Source organism: Halichondria panicea, chromosome 4, assembly GCF_963675165.1.
Source record: "Halichondria panicea chromosome 4, odHalPani1.1, whole genome shotgun sequence".
In the NCBI taxonomy this organism is placed as follows: domain Eukaryota; kingdom Metazoa; phylum Porifera; class Demospongiae; order Suberitida; family Halichondriidae; genus Halichondria; species Halichondria panicea.
Window position 1 is genome coordinate 7,407,047 of NC_087380.1, and position 21,372 is coordinate 7,428,418.

General features: G+C 43.3%; 4 protein-coding genes across 6 annotated transcripts; 2 read left to right on the forward strand and 2 right to left on the reverse strand.

Annotated features, from left to right (window-relative positions):
* Positions 1-18: 18 nt before the first annotated feature.
* On the reverse strand, positions 19-9,065 carry LOC135335238 (uncharacterized). Of its 2 annotated transcripts, XM_064530659.1 has the most exons (19): positions 8,797-9,065; positions 8,587-8,747; positions 8,438-8,526; positions 8,318-8,381; positions 8,021-8,248; positions 7,794-7,966; positions 7,322-7,739; positions 7,108-7,271; positions 2,481-2,898; positions 2,274-2,431; positions 1,771-2,191; positions 1,546-1,709; positions 1,148-1,481; positions 990-1,094; positions 862-921; positions 760-800; positions 646-707; positions 423-590; positions 19-370 (listed from the first exon to the last, which is right to left on the reverse strand). In XM_064530659.1, the coding sequence occupies exons 1-19, from the start codon at positions 9,044-9,046 to the stop codon at positions 132-134; spliced, it is 3,717 nt and encodes a 1,238-aa protein (XP_064386729.1). In that variant the 5' UTR covers positions 9,047-9,065; the 3' UTR covers positions 19-131. The 2 variants fall into 2 exon arrangements, with proteins under 2 accessions (XP_064386729.1, XP_064386730.1); XM_064530660.1 differs by lacking the exons at positions 7,108-7,271; positions 7,322-7,739; positions 7,794-7,966; ... (3 more) ...; positions 8,587-8,747; positions 8,797-9,065 and adding exons at positions 2,968-3,131; positions 3,193-3,462; positions 3,514-3,586; ... (1 more) ...; positions 3,807-3,967; positions 4,023-4,325.
* A 109-nt stretch (positions 9,066-9,174) lies between these two features.
* LOC135335249 (serine/threonine-protein phosphatase 6 regulatory ankyrin repeat subunit B-like) lies at positions 9,175-16,865 on the forward strand. Its single transcript, XM_064530678.1, has 20 exons — positions 9,175-9,305; positions 9,403-9,534; positions 9,602-9,667; positions 9,718-10,038; positions 10,169-10,237; positions 10,487-10,759; positions 11,345-11,449; positions 11,671-11,802; positions 12,359-12,571; positions 12,691-12,818; positions 13,045-13,143; positions 13,444-13,500; positions 13,560-13,703; positions 13,937-14,081; positions 14,310-14,524; positions 14,932-15,030; positions 15,083-15,217; positions 15,458-16,049; positions 16,177-16,383; positions 16,722-16,865. Exons 1-20 carry the CDS (start codon positions 9,207-9,209, stop codon positions 16,746-16,748), a joined length of 3,258 nt encoding a protein of 1,085 aa, XP_064386748.1. The 5' UTR covers positions 9,175-9,206; the 3' UTR covers positions 16,749-16,865.
* Positions 16,830-19,342, reverse strand: LOC135335250 (phosphatidylinositol-glycan biosynthesis class W protein-like). Its single transcript, XM_064530679.1, has 5 exons — positions 18,615-19,342; positions 18,379-18,530; positions 17,396-17,500; positions 17,204-17,345; positions 16,830-17,149 (listed from the first exon to the last, which is right to left on the reverse strand). The coding sequence occupies exons 1-5, from the start codon at positions 19,314-19,316 to the stop codon at positions 16,838-16,840; spliced, it is 1,413 nt and encodes a 470-aa protein (XP_064386749.1). The 5' UTR covers positions 19,317-19,342; the 3' UTR covers positions 16,830-16,837.
* A 73-nt stretch (positions 19,343-19,415) lies between these two features.
* Positions 19,416-21,332, forward strand: LOC135335257 (uncharacterized). 2 transcript variants are annotated; one of them, XM_064530688.1, is made up of 5 exons: positions 19,416-19,533; positions 19,580-20,285; positions 20,497-20,587; positions 20,729-21,019; positions 21,154-21,332. In XM_064530688.1, the coding sequence occupies exons 3-5, from the start codon at positions 20,511-20,513 to the stop codon at positions 21,248-21,250; spliced, it is 465 nt and encodes a 154-aa protein (XP_064386758.1). In that variant the 5' UTR covers positions 19,416-19,533; positions 19,580-20,285; positions 20,497-20,510; the 3' UTR covers positions 21,251-21,332. The 2 variants fall into 2 exon arrangements, with proteins under 2 accessions (XP_064386758.1, XP_064386757.1); XM_064530687.1 differs by having other exon boundaries at positions 19,580-20,587.
* The last annotated feature ends 40 nt before the right edge of the window (positions 21,333-21,372 follow it).

Sequence of the window (21,372 nt, forward strand, 5' to 3'; positions counted from 1 at the left end):
ATGCGCAACAAAAATATATCAGAATTGCACACAATCACTAAAAAAACAGACAACAATATATAGCTCTACAATTATTATAATTTGCCTCACACACTATAAATGTTGTGCTAAATTTGCAATTCTGTGAGTTTCTACTGAGGGAGAGCTACCATGATGATCACAGCCAACAGTATTGGTACAGTCACGCCCAGGTAGACAATAAGAGCGGCCCAACGCAGGGGGGCATCTTGGGAGGGGGTCTTGCGTTCTGGTGCAGACTTCTCCTGTGGCTTGTCTCCCACAGCAGAATCTAGGTTGATTCCAACAGGTTCAGCTTTCTTCTGGCTCTCATTGGCTGGAAACAGAGCTTGAACAGCAGACGGAGCCAACCCTGCAGTTTAAGTAATTTAATACCCTCTTGTATACTTCAATGGAAAACTTGCCTTTCATTTTCCTTGAAGTGGCTATGACAGTAAATAAAACAAAGAGAATCACCACCAGTAGTATATAGAAGATGTCCCAGGATAGGAACACCCAGAATGGTGACCGGGTGGAACGGAATTGACTCAAGTTAGCGGAGAAGATGTACACTCCTATCGCAACATTTATCACTGTAGGGATTGACATGAGTAATGATTGTGTATAGGGCTGTTGTTGGTAACTTACAGGCTAGTATTTCAGCCAACAGTCCAATGACAGAGCCATGGAGCAGATTGAAGATCCAACGACTGTAAACAAATTAATTTTCAACAGTAACAATAGATTATTAGAATCCCTTACTTTTTTGTTCCAGGGTGGCATCGGAAGATGGAAATAATTGGCTATAATTTATATACAGGGAAACAGGTAAAAACGAGTTGGATGCTCTTATATACAACTCACATTGATGATTTGTAGAGCCATGATAATCACTCCAAGTATCAGATGTGTTAGACTAGTATTCTGCACGTGAGAGATGGGGCGGCTCACAATGTATTAGGTATATACAGTCACTATAATTATTAGCTCACACTTGTGACATCCACAAGGCCTCTGGTATTCGCCAGAGCAATGAAGATGAGTATGAAAGCAACAGCTCCAATGAACAAGGAACACAGTAGGAGAGCTCGATGAACCTATATGGAGAGTACACTTTAGACTATGCATGCATGTATAGCTTTAAAGTCACCTGAAACCACTCTCCATTGGGCAGAGCTGGCCTCATAAACAAAGCAAAGAAGATGGCAGTGACAGCCAACAGAGGCCATGCAATAATCATGAGAATACCGTGAGCTCGAATCAGTTTAGGTCTAAAAACATTCCCTCCGACTGTCCCCTCTCCCGTGGAAATAACAAATTGGTTAGCAGATGCTCCTCTGACGGCTGAACCACTACCATCAGCATGGCTGTCCAAATTAGTCAGCTGTGTAGAGGCAGTCACTCGTCGTGCAAATATCAGAAAGAGATTATTGTTGAGATCCAAGTCTTCACCAATACCAGAGGGTGCAATACGCTTAGAAACTCTGTTATTTCATTATAAGAGTGTGTTCATGTTTCAATTACTAAATATACAACGCATTAACTTACGTGCAGGAAAGTCTGGTAGTATTGGCATCAAAGAAAGATGAGAATAGTGTCACATCTTGAATAAAGTCTCTGTCACTGGCTCGGGCCTGGGCGGCTCGGTTCCAACCATCAATGGCCTCAATAGTGTCTTCCTGTCTGTTGCATGATACCACATCCGCTGAAAACTGTGTAAAGTACACAAAGACATAACAAGAGATACACATATTTGTGGTCTAATTTACTAACCATATTAGGAGTTTCACTGAATCCCACAGCCACCCATCCTTCAGCTGTACCCTCCATATAGATATCCAGGAACCCATCATCTCCAGTGTTGGTGTCTATACCAATGAACAGATCACAACTAGCACGAGAGCAACTGGTGGGACTGAGTATCTGAAGGCGGTAATCTTCAGGATCTCTGTCAGGAGCCGCTGTGTTTCCAGGGGGAGCAGTAGTTTGTGGTTGAGTTGTGCCAGTAGTTCCCGTGGCAATAGCAAGCTGGTTAGCAGATGCTCCTCTGACAGCTGTACTACCACCATCAGCATGGGTCTCCAAATTAGTCAGCTGTGTAGAGGCAGGCACTCGTCGTGCAAATATCAAAAAGAGATCATTGTTGAGATCCAAGTCTTCACCAGTACCAGAGGGTGCAATACGCTTAGAAACTCTGTTATTGTATTAGAGTGTGTTCATGTTTCAATTACTAAATATACAATGCAAATGAAAAATTTAATTAATTTATCCCTTACGTGCAGGAAAGTCTGTTAGTGTTGGCATCAAAGAAAGATGAGAATAGCGTCACATCTTGAATGGAGTCTCTGTCACTGGCTCGACCAACTGGGTTCCAACCATCGATGGCCACAATAGTGTCTCCCTGTCTGTTGCATGATACCACATCCGCTGAAAACTGTGAAATGCACAATAGATTATGTTTGTTGGTCTATATATTTACTAACCATATTAGGAGTTTCACTGAATCCCACAGCCACCCATCCTTCAGCTGTACCCTCCATATAGATATCCAGGAACCCATCATCTCCAGTGTTGGTGTCTATACCAATGAACAGATCACAACTAGCACGAGAGCATCCGTCTGGATTGAGTATCCGCAGGCGGTAATCTTCAGGAGCTCTCACAGGAGCCACTGTGTTTCTAGGGGGAGCAGTGGTTTGTGGTTGAGTTGTGCCAGTAGTTCCTGTGGCAATAGCAAGCTGGGTAGCAGATGCTCCTCTGACAGCTGTACCATCACCAGCATGGCTCTCCAAATTAGTCAGCTGTGTAGAGGCAGTCACTCGTCGTGCAAATATCACAAAGAGATTATTGTTGAGATCCAAGTCTTCACCAGTACCAGAGGGCGCAATACGCTTAGAAACTCTGTTATTGTATATTATTAAGAGTGCAAGTGTTATTTTCATACACAATGTAAATGAATGTATCCCTTACGTGCAGGAAAGTCTGTTAGTAGTAGCATTAAAGGAAGATGAGAATAGTGTCACATCTTGAATGGAGTCTGTGTTACTGGCTCTGGCTGGGGAGGCTTGGTTCCAACCATCAATGGCCACAACAGTGTCTCCCTGTCTGTTGCATGACACCACATCCGCTGAAAACTGTGTGAAGTACACAAAGACATAACAAGAGATACACATATTTGTGGTCTAATTTACTAACCATATTAGGAGTTTCACTGAATCCCACAGCCACCCATCCTTCAGCTGTACCCTCCATATAGATATCCAGGAATCCATCATCTCCAGTGTTGGTGTCTATACCAATGAACAGATCACAACTAGCACGAGAGCATCCGTCTGGATTGAGTATCTGTAGGCGGTAATCTTCAGGAGCTCTCACAGGAGCCACTGTGTTTCCAGGGGGAGCAGTGGTTTGTGGTGGAATAGTTGTGGCAACAGTTGGTCCAGCAGTAGTGGGTGGTGGTACTGTCTGTTGTGTGCAAACATTGACCAATATTGGTGGGAATAGTGCCAAACTCACAGAAAATTCCACTCCAACTTGAGAGGCACTAATGGCATCAAAGTGAGTTGTTAATGCCTGCACAACAGTGTAGCTATGGACAGGAAACATAACCATGCATGATAATCAATTAAGCTGTTAATTACTTTATTCACTCACTAAAATTCCACATCTCCAGCATTCATAGGTGACGTCCAAGTGAACTGTACTGCAATAGCATTCTGCCTAACAGAATGGGTGATTGTTGCCTGCAAAAGATGACAGAATAAGATACATTGAACTCAATGAGCTCATCTAACCGACCGCTCACTAACCTCAGAAACTGCTCCAGTAAGTTCGTCACAGTCATAAATTTGATGTCCAGTCCCAGGTTGAAATGATCCAAGTAGCATAGGGTTCATTCCAAGTTGTGGATTATTTCCAGGCAACCTAGCTTGAACCAAAAACCCCTGGATTGTGCCGCCAACAATACGAACTGTGGAGAAAAAAGTTAATAACATACCAGATACCAAATGTTTTGAGCTGCTCACTTGTATAGGTAGTGTCAACTTGGTAGGTGAATCCATTAGTTACTGGAGTCATTGGGGGTGAAATTTCCAGGGTATATCCACCATTTTCAGCTGTGCCACTACCATGAGATGATGTTGGATTAGGCCTCAGGGCATTGCAAACATTGTCGAAGTTTACACCACCTAGAGGTGGTCCACTAGGAAAACTGTATACATTGCATACAGCTAGAGCTATCATCAGTAGCCAAAGAGGTCCTTTGCAGTCACACATAGTGCTTGGCTTTTAGTGTAAAGATTTTTCTCTAAATGTAGCAACCGGGTGATTCCACCACAGATATCCTCTCGGAACTATAGTTTATGCGCATGCGCAAAATGCAGGATGTGGTTGCACGGTGTTTACAGTGCCCCTTACGGCGAGAGTCAGGTTCTACATAGTAGCGTGGGAGGGAGAGAACCCTATTTGCTATAGCATGCATGCAGCACTCTTTAATTAGCTGTACTGCAGTACAGTAGTGTTATGTAAATATCTTGTAATTGTCTTGTAGCCTACAACGTAGGGGAGTGCCTAGATACGATTACATTTTGTGTTTTCTAGGTACGTGTATGTTAATTAACAAAATTAACAATAACCACCCACCCGTGTCATGTAGCAAGTGAATATATATCACGTCGTCATATAAACCATAGATACTATAAATTACATTATAGTATCTATGTATAAACGATTCACGTTGGATTTTTTAGATCACGTAGTTTTGATAAGTTTGGCTTGCCATACATGCACCTGCCTGCGAATACAGGGGTTGAGATCAGACAGCTTGTTAGGGAGCTCTGTGAAAAGGCAGGCCACCACTCACACCACCAGGTTTGGCACATGCATGTGCAAAACAATAGATATTGGAACTGCTCACAATCACTACATCATCTCTATCAAAATTTATTTGCCAGACATACTAAAAATGTTGCTAAAGTTTGCAATTCTGTGAGTTTCTACTGAGGGAGAGCTACCATGATGATCACAGCCAACAGTATTGGTACAGTCACGCCCAGGTAGACAATAAGAGCGGCCCAACGCAGGGGGGCATCTTGGGAGGGGGTCTTGCCTTCTAGTGCAGACTTCTCTTGTGGCTTGTCTCCCACGGCATAATCTAGGTTGATTCCAACAGGTGTAGCTTTCTTCTTAGCTGTCAACAGAGTTTGAACAGCAGACGGAGCCAACCCTGCATGCAACAGTCATTTAACAAAAACAATAAACTTTGTGTCTTTGAGAACTACTTCAATGGAAAACCTGCCTTTCATTTTCTTTAAGATGGCTATGACAGTAAATACAACAAAGAGAGTCACCACCAGTAGTATATAGAAGATGTCCCAGGATAGGAACACCCAGAATGGTGACCGGGTGGAACGGAATCGACTCAAGTTAGCGGAGAAGATGTATACTCCTATCGCAACATTTATCACTGTAGGGATTGACATGAGTAATGATTGTGTATAGGGCTGTTGTTGGTAACATACAAGCTAGTATTTCAGCCAACAGTCCAATGACAGAGCCATGGAGCAGATTGAAGATCCAACGGCTGTAAAATAGATTTTCAACAGCAATAATCGATTATTAGAATGCCTTACTTTTTTGTTCCAGGGTGGCATCGGAAGATTGAAATAATTGGCTATAATTTATACACAGGGAAGCAGGTAAAAACGAGTTGGATGCTCTTATATACATGCAACTCACATTGATGATTTGTAGAGCCATGATAATCACTCCAAGTACCAGATGTGTTAGACTAGTATTCTGCACGTGAGAGATGGGGCGGCTCACAATGTATATAATACAGTCACTATAATTATTAGCTCACACTTGTGACATCCACAAGGCCTCTGGTATTCGCCAGAGCAATGAAGATGAGTATGAAAGCAACAGCTCCAATGAACAGGGAAGACAGTAGGAGAGCTCGATGAACCTATAATTATATATAGGAGATTACACTTTAGACTATGCAAGCATATATATATATATAGCTGTTAACTCACCTGAAACCACTCTCCGTTGGGCAGAGCTGGCCTCATAAACAAAGCAAAGAAGATGGCAGTGACAGCCAACAGAGGCCATGCAATAATCATGAGAATACCGTGAGTACGGATCAAGTTAGGTCTATGTACAGTGTCAAAAACATTCCCTCCGACTCTCCCCACTCCCGTGGAAATAACAAATTGGGTAGGAGATGCTCCTCTGACAGCTGTACCACCACCAGCATGGCTGTCCAAGTTATTTCGCTGTGTAGAGGCAGTCACTCGTCGTCCAAATACCACAAAGAGATTATTGTTGAGATCCAAGTCTTCCCCAGTACCAGATGGTGCAATACGCTTAGAAACTCTGTTATTGTAAGAGTGCGTTTATGTTTCAATTAACTTTATACAATCCTTACGTGCAGGAAAGTCTGGTAGTATTGGCATCAAAGGAAGATGAGAATAGCGTCACATCTTGAATCGTGTCTCTGTTACTGGCTCTGGCTGGGGAGGCTTGGTTCCAACCATCAATGGCCACAATAGTGTCTCCCTGTCTGTTGCATGACACCACATCCGCTGAAAACTGCGAAGAACACAAGTATAGATGTATGTTATAATAATGTGCAATAATGTTGTGTATACAAACCATGTTAGGAGTTTCACTGAATCCCACAGCCACCCATCCTGCAGCTGTACCCTCCATATAGATATCCAGGAACCCATTATCTCCAGTGTTGGTGTCTATACCAATGAACAGATCACAACTAGCACGAGAGCAACCGGTGGGACTGAGTGTTTGCAGGCGGTAATCTTCAGGAGCTCTCACAGGAGCCACTGTGTTTCCAGCGGGAGCAGTTGTGGCAATAGCAAGTTGGGTAGGAGATGCTCCTCTGACAGCTGTACCACCACCAACATGGCTCTCCAAACTATTTCGCTGTGTAGAGGCAGTCACTCGTCGTGCATATACCACAAAGAGATTATTGTTGAGATCCAAGTCTTCACCAGTACCAGAGGGTGCAATACGTTTAGAAACTCTGTTATTGTATTTAAGAGTGCAAGTGTTATTTTCATACACAATGTAAATGAATGTATCCCTTACGTGCAGGAAAGTCTGTTAGTAGTAGCATTAAAGGAAGATGAGAATAGTGTCACATCTTGAATGGTGTCTGTGTCACTGGCTCTGGCTGGGGAGGCTTGGTTCCAACCATCGATGGCTACAATAGTGTCTCCCTGTCTGTTGCATGACACCACATCCGCTGAAAACTGCATGTGAACAATGCATGTTTGTTGCATGTCTATTATTATTTACTAACCATATTAGGAGTTTCACTGAATCCCACAGCCACCCATCCTGCAGCTGTACCCTCCATATAGATATCCAGGAATCCATCATCTCCAGTGTTGGTGTCTATACCAATGAACAGATCACAACTAGCACGAGAGCAACTGGTGGGACTGAGTGTCTGAAGGCGGTAATCTTCAGGAGCTCTCACAGGAGCCACAGTGTTTCCAGGGGGAGCAGTAGTTTGTGGTTGAGTTGAGCCAGTAGTTCCCGTGGTAATAGCAAGCTGGGTAGCAGATACTCCTCTGACAGCTGTACCACCATCAGCATGGCTCTCCAAATTAGTCAGCTGTGTAGAGGCATTCACACGTCGTGCATATATCACAAAGAGATCATTGTTGAGATCCAAGTCTTCACCTTCGTTAGAGGGTGCAATACGCTTAGAAACTCTGTTATTAATTTAAGAGTGTTAAATTAACTTAATCATCAAAATAATGTCTTACGTGCACTTGAGTCTGGTAGTACTGGCATCAAAAGAAGATGAGAATAGTGTCACATCTTGATCCATGTCTCTGTGATTGACTCGGGCCATGGGGCCAGGTGGGTTCGCACTATCAATGGCCGCAATCATATTATTGTCACTCTGTCTGTTGCATGATACAACATCCGCCATATACTGTGAAGTACACAAAGACATACAATAGAATGTTGTTGGTCTATATTTACTAACCATGTTAGGAGTTTCACTGAATCCCACAGCCACCCATCCTTCAGCTGTACCCTCCATATAGATATCCAGGAATCCATTATCTCCAGTGTTGGTGTCTATACCAATGAACAGATCACAACTAGCACGAGAGCAACCGGTGGGACTGAGTATCTGCAGGCGGTAATCTTCAGGAGCTCTCACAGGGGCCACTGTAATTCTAGGGGGAACAGTTGTGGTCGAAAGGAAAGTCTGTGGTGCATGCAGGGTGTGCAAACATTGAGATCAATTAATAAATTGTTGAAAAAGTACCAAACTCACCACTCCAACTTGAGAGGCACTAATGGCATCAAAATGAGTATTTAATGCCCGCACAACAGTGTAGCTATAGACAGGAAAAATAACCATGGCATTTGAGTTGTAATTGGTTTGTTCACTCACTAAAATTCCACATCTCCAGCATTCATAGGTGATGTCCAAGTGAACTGTACTGCATTAGTATTCTGTCTAGCAGAATGGGTGATTGTTGCCTGCAAAAGATTAAGATACACTGTACTCAATGAGCTCATCTAACCGACTGCTTCACTAACGCGGAGGGTAGCTCCATCTTGGTCACAGTTATAAGTTTGCTGTTCAGCTGTCCCAGGTTGAAATGATCCAAGTAGCAAAGCGTTCACTCCAAGTTGTGGATTATTTCCAGGCAACCTAGCTTGAACCAAAAACCCCTGGATTGTGCCGCCAACAATACGAACTGTGGAGATAATAACGTAATACCAAGATTAATGTTTTGAGCTGCTCACTTGTATAGTTAGTGTCAACTTGGTAGGTGAATCCATTAGTTGCTGGAGTCATTGAGGGTGACATTTGCAGTCTGTATCCACCATTTCCAGGTGTGCCACTGCCATGAGATGATGTTGGATTAGGCCTCAGGGCATTGCAAACATTGTCGAAGTTTACACCACCTAGAGGTGGTCCACCAGGAAGACTGTATACATTGCATACAGCTAGAGCTACCATTAGTAGCCAAAGAGGTCCTTTGTAGTCACCCATTATTGGCTTTTGGTGCAAAGACTTGCTAAATGCACAGCAACTGATTTCTTCACCCAGATATCCTCTGAATATATCCACTAGTTTCTGCGCATGCGCAATAATAATGCGCACAAGGCAGCAAAATGGGTGTGGCTGCACAGCAGTTTGCTATGACAACAAGATGGCTTCCAAGAGTGACTGCTTCTGCGTAGTGTTGTGCAACGAGGACAGAAGACAGTTTCCTGGGCTATCATCGTGCTTGAACCACGCTCTAACAAATGTAAAAATAGATTTGCCAATTTAATATGTAAATATCTTGTAAATGTCTTGTGTACAATAAACATGTGCAAACCACCACCACCCGCCCACGCATACAGGGGTTGGGTATCAGACAGGTGCTAGTAGAGGAGCCAATCATAAGGGAGCTCTGTGACCAGGCAGGGGACCAACCACCACCTGCAACACAGCTAGGAGAGGAGGCTGATTACTTCCGTCCTAGCTCCACTCAGGTACGTATAATTATTAAAACGGATGAGGATTGCAAATTTAATATTAAATGTATATATATTTTCCCAGAGCTCCAGTGCTAATCGATCAACTTCTTCTAGACAGCTACAGCTAGTCAATACCAGTGATCATCAGGTAATTATTATTATTAATTTTAATACCCCTAATTATGCTATTTGCTCCAGGGCCCAGAGCTTCACCTACAGTATACATGTGTTCACGGTTTACCTGAGGCCCTCCAGCTGGTGTTGAGCAACTCTCCAAGCATTGACCTCAACTCACCTATTGGGCAATCAGCAACTAACGAGGAGGGGCTCACCCCTCTCTCGTGGACGGCACTCAACAATGGGAGCGTGGCTAAGCCGCTAATCAGTGGAGGGGCAGGTCTGGATGTGAGGGATGGTCTGGGTCGTACTGCACTACATTGGGCTGTAGTGGGGGGACGCTCAGCCTCTGTCAAGACTCTGCTTAAACTGGGGGCAGACTACTCTATAGCTGATGACAAGGTGTGTGTGCATGGATTAGTGTCTTAGGGGAGAGAGTGGGGATCTGTAGTAGTTGATTATTTTGTGTTTTCTACGCTATTCGCTATTTCTGTGAGTTGTATTTTTTATTATTGCTGTGTTGTCCTTACAGGGCCTCACACCACTCCACTATGCCTGTGTGTTGGGCCTTCGTGATATGGTGACTTCCTTATTGAAAGAGGTATGTTGACACATATCATGTATTGTGTACACCAACAACCTTTATGTACTGTATAGAATATTTTAAATTTTGTGAATGAGCCAAAATCAGCAGAAAAATTGACCCTTTGCGATCTAACTTTTGCGTTCTGGCAAGGATCGTATCAATACCAGTACCAGTTTAGGTTTTTGCGAAGTGATCAACGCTCGCAAAGTTCACGTAATTATATTTGATGCTCGCAAAACATTCTAGTACGGTAACCCACCACAGAGTACCACTCAAGTCAACGTGCTCCACCAGCCCACTGGCTCCACTCCTCTCATGCTAGCATGCCTCCAAGGGCACAGTACTGTTGTAAAATTACTGCTCAAGAGTCGAGCTAGTCCCCTGGCCACTAACAAGCAGGGGCTGACCCCTCTGCACTGCAGTGTGTGGCTAGGAGAGAGCAAATGTGTGAAGGCAGTGTTAGCCAGTGTGGGTAGAGATGGTGTGGATGCTAGAGATGTGTGTGGCCGGACTCCTCTTCATATTGCAGCACTCAAGGTAGGTCTTAGGCTCGGTAATTACAGAGGGATACCAGTGAAAATGTTGAAAACACACAATTAGCACTGTCAATTAATCCTATGCACAAAAGGTTGTACTAATCAGTAGATTCCCTATTTTGGTTGAGTTTTGGTTGAGATTCACGTCTTTGTGGCCACTTTTGTTTATGTTTTGACTGCCAGAAATTACCACACTAGTTAATTTAGCATCCTTACAAGAGCGTTACTTTAATAGCCATGCTGGTCCATTAACTATTATGGTTGTTATGAGCCCTGTTCCTGTATTGACTGTGCCCATTTTCCTCCCATGAATGCATCTGTACATGTGGACAATGGCATGTGTTAGTTTCAATATCGTATAGCAAGTTATTTTCGTATGGTGGAAATTTTCGTCTATTTCGTATTGTATCATGTGAAAATAGAAAGTACGACTGCAATACATTCAACGTAACCATCCTGAGCTATACGAATAATTATAAATATTTGATTGGGCAGGTCATACGAAAATTTGCATCAACGAAAATGACCCGCTTTAATACGGTACCTTATGTTATCAATATACACTTGTTTCTTTATCCATGCACAGGGTCATGTTGGTACTATCCAGCTCCTGCTAAAGAAAGGTTCTTCACTGAGTGCAGTTGACAATGAGGGGAGGACCACACTGCACTGGGCACTCCTCTCACAGCAGGCAAGCATTGTACCTCCCTTCCATTAGAGGGCTAGGGAGCCTTGAATATCACATAAATTGAAGAAAACTGAACAAAATGGCGTATCATAATTTTCGTTTTCTTACGTATTATGTATACATGTATCATTGATTTCGGGTCACCCCAAATTGTTTGTTCAGAAGCTCTTAAAAGCATCATAAATTATTGATATTAATATGCTGTATTATCGTTGTCCTCACAGATCTCGTGTGTGGAGTGTGTGCTTGGTCTGGACAGTGGTCTAGTGAACCGACCTGATGGTCTGGGTGCCACTCCACTCCACTATGCTGCCACTGGAGCCTCCAACCACCTCACACAGTTACTCATCACCAAGGTACACGCACTATTGGAGATAACTGTGAGCTGGCTAAAGGTTATTTAATATGTCACTTCAACGCTTTTCTTCGCTAGTGTATGATTATCAGGAAAAATAAATGTGAAATAAGATTGAAAACAAACCAGACAAGATAACATGGCATAGCATGCATGCACAGGTGTTTTACTATCAATTAAAATTATAGGGCTACCTAGCCAATAAATGAAAGTAAGGAAAGCAGAACCACGGTGGCTGGGTAGCCCTAGTAAAACACTTGTGCATATGCCATTGTTTTTTCGTCTGGGACTTCCTAAGTTACTCATTCATTGTTCTGATGAATTGCTACACTAGCAAAGAAAAGCTTTAGCTTAATTAAACTGAGCTCTTTCATAGGGTACATGTATATTAATTATTTAAAGTCATTTTTGAGGCCAATTTTGACAACAACAAAAATGTGTGGGGGGTAACCCTAACCCTATCCCTAACCCTAACCCTATAAATCAAAACTGGGTCCCCCCCCACCCACCCACACACACACACACACACACACACACCCACACACACCCACACATAGGGAGGTGACGCCACCCTCACTGATGTGTCTGGTCATGGTCCTCTGCTCTGGGCCTCTGTGTGTGCATGTGATAACAATATCCGCTGTCTACTATCCAATCAGAATGAAGCATCGTCATCGTCATCGACCAATCAGAATGTATCGGCACTTGTAGCTGCTGCCAGTGTGGGGGCAGAGGGGGCGTGTCAGATTATAATCAAGCATGACAAAAGTGTAAGGATTACACACAACATACTTGGGATACTAAAGCAGTGCCTTTGGGCTTCTAAATCCCATAGACACCTCCAAAACAGTGTCTAACTGCATTTATTATGTGTTGTCCCCTTGTGTAGTGTGCTGATGCTGTGAGCTGTGATGGCTACACTGCTCTCCACTTGGCTAGCAGGTTTGGACACACTAACTGTGTACAGTGTCTACTCAAGGCTGGTGTCACTGTGGACACTCTCAGCCCAACAAGGGAGTGAGTTAGAACTGTGACTGTGTACAACTGCATGAGGGTACAAACCCAATACACCATAAGATAGCCATGGTACAATGAAACACCACAAATGTATTCATATAAAGAACAGAGAAGGGAATATTACTGCATTGCATGACCCTTTGATCTTGGACCAAATTCAGCATGAGTAGTATTTCCTTAATTACCCCGTGTTTCATAGCTTTGTTTGATCTACCCCTGCCTCTAGGACCAGTCTTCACTTGGCCTGCTCTGGTGGTCATGTTGAGAGCACTGCAGTCCTCCTAAGCCGTGGGGCAGACCAGACACTGCCTCTCCAGGGTCAGTGGTGAGTTAACCGGCCCAGTGCATGGGCCCGTCCGTACACATTTGATTGTAGCTGAGTGGTCTGGTTTTTATACATGTAAGGATCGTCTATTAGTATTATGAGGTCTAGCTTGTGAGGTCTCTTCCTGTGGCTATAGTGTCAATTGTTACCACTGTTTGCCAGTGGATATAGTTCATGTACTATCACAGGACATTACTGAATTGCCAGCACTGGTACAAACGGATGAGTACATAGTGTAGTCTTGTTCTATTGTTAAATGTATATGACTTTCATTTTTTATTTTCACAATCCATTGTCCAGGCCAATTCATATTGTCTCCGGTAAAGGGTATTCAAAAGTATTGGAAGTGCTGATAAAGTAAGTTCCTAGCTGTTGAGAACACATCCTTGCATCCATTCACCTTCTATCCATCACAGGCATAATGCAACAGTATTGGACACTCTAACTGGTGATGGACTCACTCCACTCCACCTAGCTGCCGCTGGTGGCCACTTGGACTGCTGTAACCTACTGGTGACCAATGGCTGTGACAAGGACGCCACTCTGAACAACGTGGAGAAGTGAGGACACGCATCTCTTAGTTTTTTTAGTGAATTTATGACCTCCCGAAAGGCAAATTATCATAAGGCTATAATTATACAGGGGTCTTTTGTCGAAATTGGCAGTTTTTTGCCCTTTTGAGAACTTTGATCTGATCATAATTATTATTATTATGTGATAGGGCGGCTGGGCGACTTGTCTATAATTTTTTATAGCAAATTGCTCAATCGTGACTGCCCCCTCCCCCCTGTAGACACACTGCCCTAGATCTGGCCATGCTGGCGGGCCACAGTGGATGTGCTGACTACCTACAGAGTGTGGGGACACCCTCCAGTGGAGGCCGCTATCACAGAGCAGCTATAACCATCCAACATGTGTGGAGATTCCACAGACACAAGGTACTATACTCATTACCAGCTTTGTTTCATTTACCTAATCATATTATTTGAGTTGGTTTGCTTATAGAAAAGGATGTCTACTTTCCCTTATATATATACGGTCGTGGTTATTATTTTACATACATGTACACTGTTTTCAACCCCCCTCCCACGCACACACGCACACACACACACACACCCACACACACACACACACACACACACACACACACACACACACACACACAGCGTCGGCTGAGAGTACGTCGTGAGTGGTGTGCTATTGTGATCCAACGCTCAGTGCGTGAGTGGTTTTGTTGGAGAGCAGCTGTGAGGGTGCGTGCTGCCAGGAGGCGTCATCAGCACAGGGCAGCCACTATCATACAGAGAAGGTGGAGAGTGTTTATAAGACACAAGAGGAGATACGAGGCATCCTGTGCTCAGCTCAGGGCCAGACTGCATCAGTGAGTATAGCCACTACCTGTTTATACGTATGATAGTTCCTTTCAACTGCGTATTGGAGGGATCCCAAGGCCATAGATGTTTGTATTTCCTTTCAATTAACAGTCTATTGGAGTATAGTTATGTAGCTAGATATATAGTATGAGATCGGGTGTTTATGACGAGCACGAGGGCAAATTGCCTGTATATTGCATAAAACACGAGGATTCTCATGCTATATATAATTTATGTGTTTTATATCATGACGACCCCTTACCAAATCATGCCTCGAGGCCATGTAATAAATATAACTGTATGTGACTTTTATTACACCGGCCCTTGTTACCTTGACAACGTGATATAAGAGCTACAGTTAATGCACGTTTTGCTCAGATCTTAATTCTCAACTTTGACCCCTCCCCCTCTTCAGAGAAACGCTGGCTACCACTCTGATACTGTCCCAGCTCCACCTGAATGCACAGAGCATCAGTCTACCAACTCCAGTGTCCTCCAGGACAACACAGCATCAGTAAGAACACTGTGTGTGTGTTTTAAACGAAAATATCATCACCCCTTTGCAGTGGTCCAAGTGCCCGCTACCTACTACAGGCCTCCTCCAACCCGGCCCCCATCTTCCCCTCTGGTTCCCTGTTATTCCCAGCCAAACCACGCACTCCTCTAGCCAGCCGGGGACTACCACGAGGGACACATACTAGGTGAGCTAGCTATGGTTGCATATATACTATATACGTGCGTATGTGAATATGAATCTAATTTGTATAATTATACATGTAGATAAAATGTAATAATGACTATAAATCTGTAGTCAATCTGTTGCATATCTTTCAACAGCCATAACTTTAGTACCGTTTATCCAATTTCAAAATTAATTGCATAGGTACAAATTATGTGTGTTTGTGAATATGAATCTAATCGATGAATCTTCTTTCCTGCAGTCGACCATCTCCACGCACCAAGCCAGCGAGGGAAATGACATCATCTACAAGAAATACTGCCTCAGGGGCCAACGTTCGATTGCCTCCAGTCAAGTCCTTGCCACTCACACTAGCACCAGATCAACATGAAACGAACAGGGGCTCACCCGTAGCAATGAGGAGATCACTGAAACAAGTAGATATTAGCAGGAGCTCCCCCGTTGAGCACAACATCGCTAGGGCTTCTTCGGATATCGTTAATCAAGTGGAAGTGATCAGGAGCTCCCCCATTCTTGGATCTCAAGTCTCCAGTGTTGATAAACTACCTGCCATCCCCTCACAGCCCAGTCTAGTGTCAACAGTGTGCTCTGACAACCATAAATTGCAACAAAGTTCACCCAAGAGGTCATCCATCCAGTTACCCTCACAAGCACAACTAAAGCTGACTAGGAGATCGACCTTCAAAGATACACCTCTTAAACTATCACTAATCTCAAAGCAGCAGACGATACCTAAAGAAGATTTGGAGCCTCCCATTCTGCCAGACACAAGTCCAGAACCAGTGGTGGAACTAACAAATGAGTGTGAGGATGAAGAAAGCTTACCCCCAGTGGTATGTGTGTGTGTTGTTTCCTTCTGTGTACCAATTCCATTCTGCTTGGGTTCTGTTCCCATTCGGAAGTGTTTTTTTACCACTCCAAGCAAATTTTATTACTATTAAGACCCCCCCTCCCCCGCAGAGTGAGGTTGGTGTGAGTAGCGTGCTGCTGAACAACATACAACGCTACGACAAGCTTAACCAGATCCTGTCTCTATTGCATGTTGCTAAGGATGGAGGTTGCAAAGAACAAGAGGGTGAGCAACTGAGTCGGCTGAAGGAGCAGATAATGGGAGCTCTGGACGAAGCAGTGAGACTGAGGGCAGAGACCCAGGCTCTCACTGACAAGGTGACTCTACTGTTACATGTGGGGCACAAGAGATTCAAGTAGTGTACGGTGGGCCCCCTCTTAATGGCCAACAGTGATATAAAGACCAACAGGCATTCAGGTCCCAAATGAACAGTGTGTGTACAAAGCAATCTCTCAACAAAGGCCACCTCTGTTATAAAGGCCACCCTGTTACAAAGGCCACCTCTGTTATAGAGGCCAAAATATTATTATCCCCAAAGGTGTTCGTTATTAGAGGGTTCCGACTGTATATACATGTACATGTACGTGGACCATACTGTATTCTTGTATTTTACTGATGCCCGCGTTCAATAATGTTTTTTTCTCTCCGTTTGCAGGTTAGCAATCAACCCATCTCAAGCTAAGAACTAATTAGCTAATCTATTTTTAACACTTCAAATTTTATATTTTCCCTCCCACCCACCTGTGTTCGTATCAATGTTGAATGATTGTATCATAATTTGATTTTAATATTGAATTTATACAGTGTACAAAACACGAATGACAGTACAGCCATATACGCTAACAAAATCACAAGTCCTGTGATCCAGCTAACACTAAGAGTGTCCATACTAAAATTGACCAGTCCAGTAAATAAGTTGGCAAGTAGGAAGAAGCTAAGTTGATTGTAGTCAACTGCCGATATAAGACACACACTCGCGCTGTGAAGGCTGTGAGGGCGTGGGACTTGTGAGGTGTGTGATAGGGTGGAGACGATAACGTCTGTGAGTAGAAACAGTCCAACAATCAGAGCTCCATATGAAAACTGCAGAGGAGAAGAGTTGATTAAACACAGTGTTTTAGTATTAATAGGTCTTACTATCCACGTGATGTAGGCCAAGTTGACCAGCCTCCGTGAGATAGGCTCAATGTAACCACTGCACAAGACTGTTAGACAGTAGAACACACAGAAGAGACAGAGCAGGCTACCAAGCACTGAGACATAGTTAAGTAGACTCTTTCTGTGTTTACAGATAATTAGTGTAACAAATTAATATAATATTGCTATTACCTTGGTTTGAATAACCATTTTCCTATTTCAATATGACCCAGATAGATAGCCAAGTAACCAACACACGACCATAGCCCCTCTCTGTTGGCACTGAGTAGTGTAGGCCTGTGTGTGGGTGTGTGTGTGTGTTTATAGAAGGTATACAAAAGGTATAGGGTGGATGATGGCTTTCGACCGTACATCCTATCTCATTCAACACGGAATGCTCAATTCATTTGGAATCCCATCTCTATTGCTACCTTACTTACTGTATACCTTATATATCAGTATAGGACTTAGGTTCTAGTTTGAATTCAATGTGGGCAGTACTGGTCATCGTCAATATACTAAAAAATAAAAACAGACAAACAAACAAAGGAGCAAACAGCACAAAACCATACAGGTAGAAAAAGCAAACAGATGCCCGACCTTGAGAGTCGAGAATGATGGGTTAAAGAGTCTTTAACGGTGGACCAACCCTCCCCACTCATCTGTTGCATTCAGAACAACTAGTATACTCAATAAGCTACTCACTTGGGGCCATGCTGATCGTAAGCTATATTCACATTTGAGGTAATGCTGACATAAAGTATAGAACTTATCTTATGGACTTGATATTGGCTGCTGTAATACTTAGCTTGCATGGCTGTGTGTTTTGTGTGAACTAAATCTTACCTTGAGGGAGGCTTAATTTACAAGTACAAGCCTGAGCCAGGTTTTGTGGTGGTACTATCTGATAATGGGGATGGGTCTATGTGGTTTTTCTAGGTGGCAAGCACAAAACAAGCATTAACCTCAAATGTTGGTTCTTAGAATGAGCGATAGGCATTAGTCAAAAAAAATAGATAGTAGTGTGTGTGTGTGTGTGTCTCAGTGTGCGTGTGTGGGTGCGCGTGGGTGGGTGTGCATGGGTGTGTGTCTCAGTGTGCGTGTGCGTGGGTGGGTGTGCATGGGTGTGTGTGCGTGAGTGAAGCACATTTGAAGTATACAACATTAGTACTGACCTTGACCCATCACCGTAAGGTCCATGCTGTATGTAATAGGAGAGTCCCAGCTCACTGAGGGCTAGTTGATACACTACAGCAGTGAGCAGTGAGGCCACACCATAGAGACCAGGCCTGACACACAACACAGGGTGAAGGAGGGTGGCCAACAACTACAGACGATTAGAATGTCTGTTAGGTGTCTTACGGTACACAATCATAAACGGTGTCTGTATATTAAAGCCAATTCTACTTACCCTGACTGCAGCAATGGTGAAAAAGAAGTTCCAATGCACTCCGTACTCTGTGACATGCTCCTGATAGTCTGTACCTTTCACTGCCAACAACCTCAAGACTCCAATCACAATCAGAGGCAGTAGACCTCTCAGAGTTGATACAATCACTCGACCACCACTTTTTCCCCTAGCCTCAGGAGCTGTGATTCCGTGGGACATTATAAACGCACCTACGCCAACGTCCATAAGACCAGTCCCGAACGTTTCAGCCTTGGCCAGACGTCTTGGGTAGATTTGAAAGTCTACGGCTAGTATAGCGATGGCTGTGATGAGAGTTACAAAGGTCCGAGTGAGCGTAACACAAGGCAGTCTGGTAGGGTACATCAACTTGAATAGATTCTTGAATCGACTTGAAATACTGGCATTGCTGGAGCTAAGATGGACCAATGCTACCAGGACAGAGGCTGTGATGATGAATCCGAGCACATACAGAGTGTAGTCAGCCAGTATAGTGAACACAAGGACTCCAGGTACAATAATCGTGGAGTAGTCGAGTAAAAATGATACAATTGTGCTTTTTTTTAGGCCAGACGGCAAACAAACAATCAGAACACATCTCAGTAGGTATCCTGCTATGAGTGTGGCAGTCAGCAAGTATATCTCCCCCAGTGACGTGCCGTTATGGCCACTAACAAACTCTTCTTTGGCTAGCTTGGAACTCATTTGTCTCTAATTAATGCCCATTTATTGAGAGGTCACAGAGGTCAAATGCTGAGAGGTCAGAGGTCTATTTCATTCTAAATAATGCCCATTTATTGAGAGGTCAGAGGTCATTAGCAGCATGGCCATATGGATCCAGTGATATGGATCTACTTAAATCTGTGAAGAGAGTTCTCTCCATTCAAGAGCTGACACAGGCAGAGTACAACAAGCTGAGGAGGTGAGGTGCATAATTCTGTATGTACATTGATCTACAATTTTTATAGATGTTGTAAGCAGTCGCCCATTATTCAAGTCACATGGAAAATGGAAGTCGATTGTGTCAGTGACATGAACATTCCAATCCAATTTGTTAATCCAGCTGAAGTGGAACTTAATAATACTCTCCTTCGCGAGCAATGCAACAATTTGCAGCCACTACTGCTTGTATACTTCGATGATGGGGATCTAAAGTAAGTGATAATGGGCCGAGAAAAGTTGATAAAAGAAGAGGAAAAAATTGATAACCGTGATAGAAATTACGCTGAAAGTTTGTTGTCGAATCGTCGTAAAAAGAGACAATATCCTGACATAGGATGTCGGGTGGTGGATTACATTGTTGACTTTATTTATATGCACAACGTAATAAAACCCTCTACGCAGAATATTCGGAGATGCACTGGTAGTTGTAATCAATACTACATTGTGAATGCGCGTGCAACGAATCACTCCTACATGCTTGCAGCTGCAAAATTTTGCAATGATCACACGTACTTTCAAAGGAGTGACTCCATTATGTATAACGAGCAACATAGTTGGCCGTGTTGTGCTGCAATTGGGTATCGATCAATCTATATCGTGTATAATGATGGCCGAAAATTGATTTTGTATCGTGATGGAGTTGTTACTAAGTGTGGTTGTAGGCGATTTCCCACTCGATGGACTCATTTAGAGAGTGTACAGTGCATCCATAGAGAGTAGATTACCATAAGTGTGAGTGGCTGTACTAAAATGTTGATATCTTTTGATTGGAACCTTTCTAAGAAATGGTGCTGATACCATTGTGTAAGTGAATGAATAAGCTACAACATATCCCAAAAATTTCCATGAAAACATGAGGTGGTGGGTTTGGGGGGATTAATAAGAACAGAAGCTATGTAACTCATCTTTGTCTCTAATTAATGCCCATTTATTGAGAGGTCAGAGGTCATTAGCAGCATGGATCTACTGAAATCTGTGAAGAGAGTTCTCTCCATTCAAGAGCTGAGACAGGCAGAGTACAACAAGCTGAGGAGGTGAGCTGCATAGTTCTGTATGTACATTGATCTACAATTTTTATAGATGTTCATTTCCATTGTTCCAAGGCAATGAAATGTAAACGTATAATTATTATTGTACATGTCGTAAGTGTATGCTTGTCATACACCACCGTGCAGTGTCCATGGCAACTATACCTCTCACACTGTCTCTCTGTCAGACTATCAGAAAGCAATGGCCGAGATAACGACAGCATTTCAGTCACTGTCTCGAGAGACGATCCAACTAAGTGCAGTGATTCGAGACCATTCTCTACCACAAGCGGCCCAAGTGTTGGACCGTATTCAAGCTGTGGAGAAAGTCAAACTAACACTGACAGCCGAGTGGCAAGTCCTGGTTGCAGTCGAGATAGGGGACGAGGAGTTTGATCAAGCTGAACATACTCACAAACAGAAGATATTACGTCAAAAGTACGATATTATGACTAACACATTAATTTTGATTCTATGTTCTGAAAGGAAGTGTTCCATGACATTGCAAACGTAGCTCAAGCTAACTATTGTATGCATGAAATAATCGTTGTTGCCTTCTATTCCCGCTGCAGGCTAGCCAGAGTGGAGGGGGAGATTGCTGAGCTGGTGCAGGACTTCAGATACGAATGTGAACATATTCTAGTTTCAGCTATGGACCATATCAGCTAATAGCTGCTCAACTTGTGCAGTTTATGTTTAATGTTATGCAAACTTGAGTTTTTTGCAAATGAGCTGCAAAGCTGCTACTTTGTTGTCGTGAATGTCGTTAATTAGGGTAAGTCCCTTGCAAT

Excerpts from the sequence above, each read along its gene's own strand:
- LOC135335249 (XM_064530678.1), top strand. The coding sequence starts at position 9,207 with ATGGCTTCCAAGAGTGACTGCTTCTGCGTAGTGTTGTGCAACGAGGAC. Across the intron at positions 11,450-11,670 it reads GGGCACTCCTCTCACAGCAG|ATCTCGTGTGTGGAGTGTGT; the intron begins GCAAGCATTGTA and ends TTGTCCTCACAG. Across the intron at positions 13,144-13,443 it reads CTGCCTCTCCAGGGTCAGTG|GCCAATTCATATTGTCTCCG; the intron begins GTGAGTTAACCG and ends TCCATTGTCCAG.
- LOC135335257 (XM_064530687.1), top strand. The coding sequence starts at position 20,511 with ATGGATCTACTGAAATCTGTGAAGAGAGTTCTCTCCATTCAAGAGCTG. Across the intron at positions 20,588-20,728 it reads GAGTACAACAAGCTGAGGAG|TGTCCATGGCAACTATACCT; the intron begins GTGAGCTGCATA and ends ACCACCGTGCAG. Across the intron at positions 21,020-21,153 it reads CAGAAGATATTACGTCAAAA|GCTAGCCAGAGTGGAGGGGG; the intron begins GTACGATATTAT and ends TTCCCGCTGCAG.
- LOC135335238 (XM_064530659.1), bottom strand. The coding sequence starts at position 9,046 with ATGGGTGACTACAAAGGACCTCTTTGGCTACTAATGGTAGCTCTAGCT. Across the intron at positions 7,740-7,793 it reads ACTACCAGACTCAAGTGCAC|AGTTTCTAAGCGTATTGCAC; the intron begins GTAAGACATTAT and ends AATTAATAACAG. Across the intron at positions 1,710-1,770 it reads TCAGTGAAACTCCTAATATG|TTTTCAGCGGATGTGGTATC; the intron begins GTTAGTAAATTA and ends TACTTTACACAG.
- LOC135335250 (XM_064530679.1), bottom strand. The coding sequence starts at position 19,316 with ATGAGTTCCAAGCTAGCCAAAGAAGAGTTTGTTAGTGGCCATAACGGC. Across the intron at positions 18,531-18,614 it reads TCACCATTGCTGCAGTCAGG|TTGTTGGCCACCCTCCTTCA; the intron begins GTAAGTAGAATT and ends AATCGTCTGTAG. Across the intron at positions 17,501-18,378 it reads CCTTACGGTGATGGGTCAAG|GCCTACACTACTCAGTGCCA; the intron begins GTCAGTACTAAT and ends ACCCACACACAG.